A 2,784-nucleotide genomic window follows, 5' to 3' on the forward strand; every position below is an offset into this window, starting at 1 on the left:
ATGAATGGGGGAAATTGTTCCTCAGTAACTGAATTCTTTCTTTTGGGAATTACCAATAACCCAGAGGTAAAGGTGACCCTATTCGCCACATTTCTAGTTGTTTACCTCATAAATCTCCTGGCAAATCTTGGAATGATCATTTTAATTAGAATGAATCAGCAGCTGCACACACCGATGTACATTTTCCTCAGCCACCTCTCTTTTTGTGACCTCTGCTACTCCACTGCAGTTGGGCCCAAGATGCTGACAGATCTACTTGCCCAGAACAAGTCAATTCCCATCGTTGGCTGTGCTCTGCAATTCTTGACCTTCTGTGTCTTTGCAGATTCCGAGTGTCTGCTGCTGGCAGTGATGGCCTTTGATCGGTACAAGGCCATTAGCAACCCCTTGCTCTACACAGTCAGCATGTCCAGCAGGGTGTGCTCCCTGCTCATGGCTGGGGTTTACCTGGTGGGAATGGCAGATGCTCTGATACACACCACACTGACATTCCGCTTATGTTTCTGTGGCTCTAATGAGATTAATCATTTCTTCTGCGATATCCCTCCTCTGTTTCTGCTGTCTTGCTCAGATACACAGGTCAATGAGTTAGTGCTATTCACCGTTTTTGGTTTTATTGAGCTGAGTACCATCTCAGGAGTTCTTATTTCTTATGGTTATATCATCTTGTTGGTCTTAAAGATTCACTCTGTTGAGGGGAGATTCAAAGCTTTCTCCACTTGCAGCTCCCACTTAACTGCGGTTGCGATTTTCCAGGGAACCATGCTCTTCATGTATTTCCGCCCAAGCTCTTCCTACTCCCTAGATCAAGACATATAGCAAACATTTGATAAATATTAGCTATTATTATCCAACCATTGGGACAGGTTGAGCTTCACTAGACATTAATATTTACTATTTTCTTATCAACCAGGATCCAGGGGGTAACTGGAGAGGAAAGCATCATTGTGCTACCAGTCAACTCTTTGGATTTCTCCTTTTCTGAAGTACATGTGGTTTCCTCTTTAGAAAATATCAACTCTGATAGACGGACAGCCCGTCCGTTCCTTTCTATACACAAGGAGACAAGACTGTGAAATGACTAAGGATCGGAGCAATGTCCACAACCATGAAGGCGAAGAAAAGATACAATTAGATCCAGTGACTAGTGAATGAAGGTTGGGTGGAAGTGCTTTGTTGTGCCATCCTCTACTTTGGCAGTTAGGAAGACTGACCACTGAAAAGTAGGCATCAAGAAAGCGGGTCGTCTTTAGAGACAATGCTTAACTAAGCTTGGGGTCTGGGCCATTGGAGAACAACCACCATTTTGCCAAAGATATTTTCCTACCAAAAAACTCTCATTTCTGATTCCAGAATTAAAGTTGACAAAGAAATCCATTCATACAGAGACTATCACTTGTAATAATCTTTCAAGGATGTTCCATCAGTCAAGGCTGAAAGAAACTTAAAGGATTCAAAATGAAATGTGAAAGCTAAATACAACAATGGAAGAGGAAATGACTATAGGAAACAAAAGATTAAGAATTTAAAAATGAGTCAAACAACTTGTTTTTCTACATAATAGGCAGGTAGCAATGGAGGTTTCTGAAAAAGTTCAGCAAAAAGACACATTCCTGCAGTAAGTTCTCTATATTGAATGCTAGTACTTTTTAAAATGTTTTTTTCCCCATAAAGCCAACTCCCTAACCCTACCCCTGTCCTGTTACTTGTGTATTGATACCAATTGGTATCAAAGCATTACCATAAGACAGAATAAATAATATTATATAAAAATTGAGTCAGACTTAATAGATATTTAAATCTGCTCTACTTTTAAAAAGAAATAACATGTAATGAGAGCTGTGTTTACATTTAGATTCCTAATCAGAATCCAATAATATCTAGAGCCCCTTTGAGAATATTAAGTGTTAAATGTACCCATTTGTTTCCCATCATTTTTGTTGGAAACCCCTTGAGGATTTAAAAGCTGTGTTATTCTAGTCATGTTTACTCTCAAAACATTAGTTTACTGTGTGTAAAATAAGGGACCATAAGGAGGTGAACATTTAAAATTCCATCCAGCTCTAATATCATAGTATTATGTTAAAAATACTTACCAAGTCACTGCATTCTTTCATCCACCTTCTTAATTCACTGTTGTGAGGCCCAGTTCATTTTCGACCAGAAAAAATAATTTTGATATTTAGATATAAACAATGATCCATTGTAATATTTGTCATAATCCATTTGGGGCAGGACTTCTGTGTTCATAGAAGAAAATTGTGCCTCCCTTAAAAAGGCTGTGGCTCCTTAGGAGAAGCAGACCTTTTATATTTTTCTTTGAGGATTTTGAGATCAACTTTTTCATCTCACATGAGATCCCAGGAACCCAAACTCTGATATCCAAATCTCCAATGGGAAGAGATACGTGAGTAATTAAACAGTTCCACTCAGGAGTTCATTAAACACAAAATGAAATGATGTAAGGTGTTTTTCTACATCCTGAGACTGCCTCAAAGGAATATATTTGGCTTTCAAAATGGTAGATTACTATACATAAAATCAGATTTGATAAATGCTACCTAATTTTATTTAACTGGCTCAAAGCAATTTAGCAAACAACTATTGGAATATTCTATGCAAAATGATGGTGGAATAAACTGAAAAGAAGTAAAAATGTATCTATCTAGTGATTGAGAGATAGATGATCTTGAAAGCCAATATGCTGAAAAAAGACAACTATAAATGAACTCAATAACTCTGATATGTACTATGATATATTTGCATCTGTATCCAAATTAAATT

The 2,784-nt window shown here is 37.6% G+C and overlaps 1 protein-coding gene across 1 annotated transcript in view; it reads left to right on the forward strand.

The window, feature by feature from the left end:
* The window catches only part of LOC105820380 (olfactory receptor 5W2-like), a 19,811-nt gene continuing 17,027 nt past the window's right edge, over positions 1-2,784 (forward strand). Inside the window, exon 1 of the mRNA XM_012656855.1 lies at positions 1-813. Within this exon, the coding sequence (XP_012512309.1) occupies positions 1-813 (813 nt within the window). The remainder of the gene's footprint in view (positions 814-2,784) is intronic.

This window comes from Propithecus coquereli, unplaced genomic scaffold, assembly GCF_000956105.1.
Source record: "Propithecus coquereli isolate 6110/MARCELLA unplaced genomic scaffold, Pcoq_1.0 Scaffold522, whole genome shotgun sequence".
NCBI lineage: Eukaryota > Metazoa > Chordata > Mammalia > Primates > Indriidae > Propithecus > Propithecus coquereli.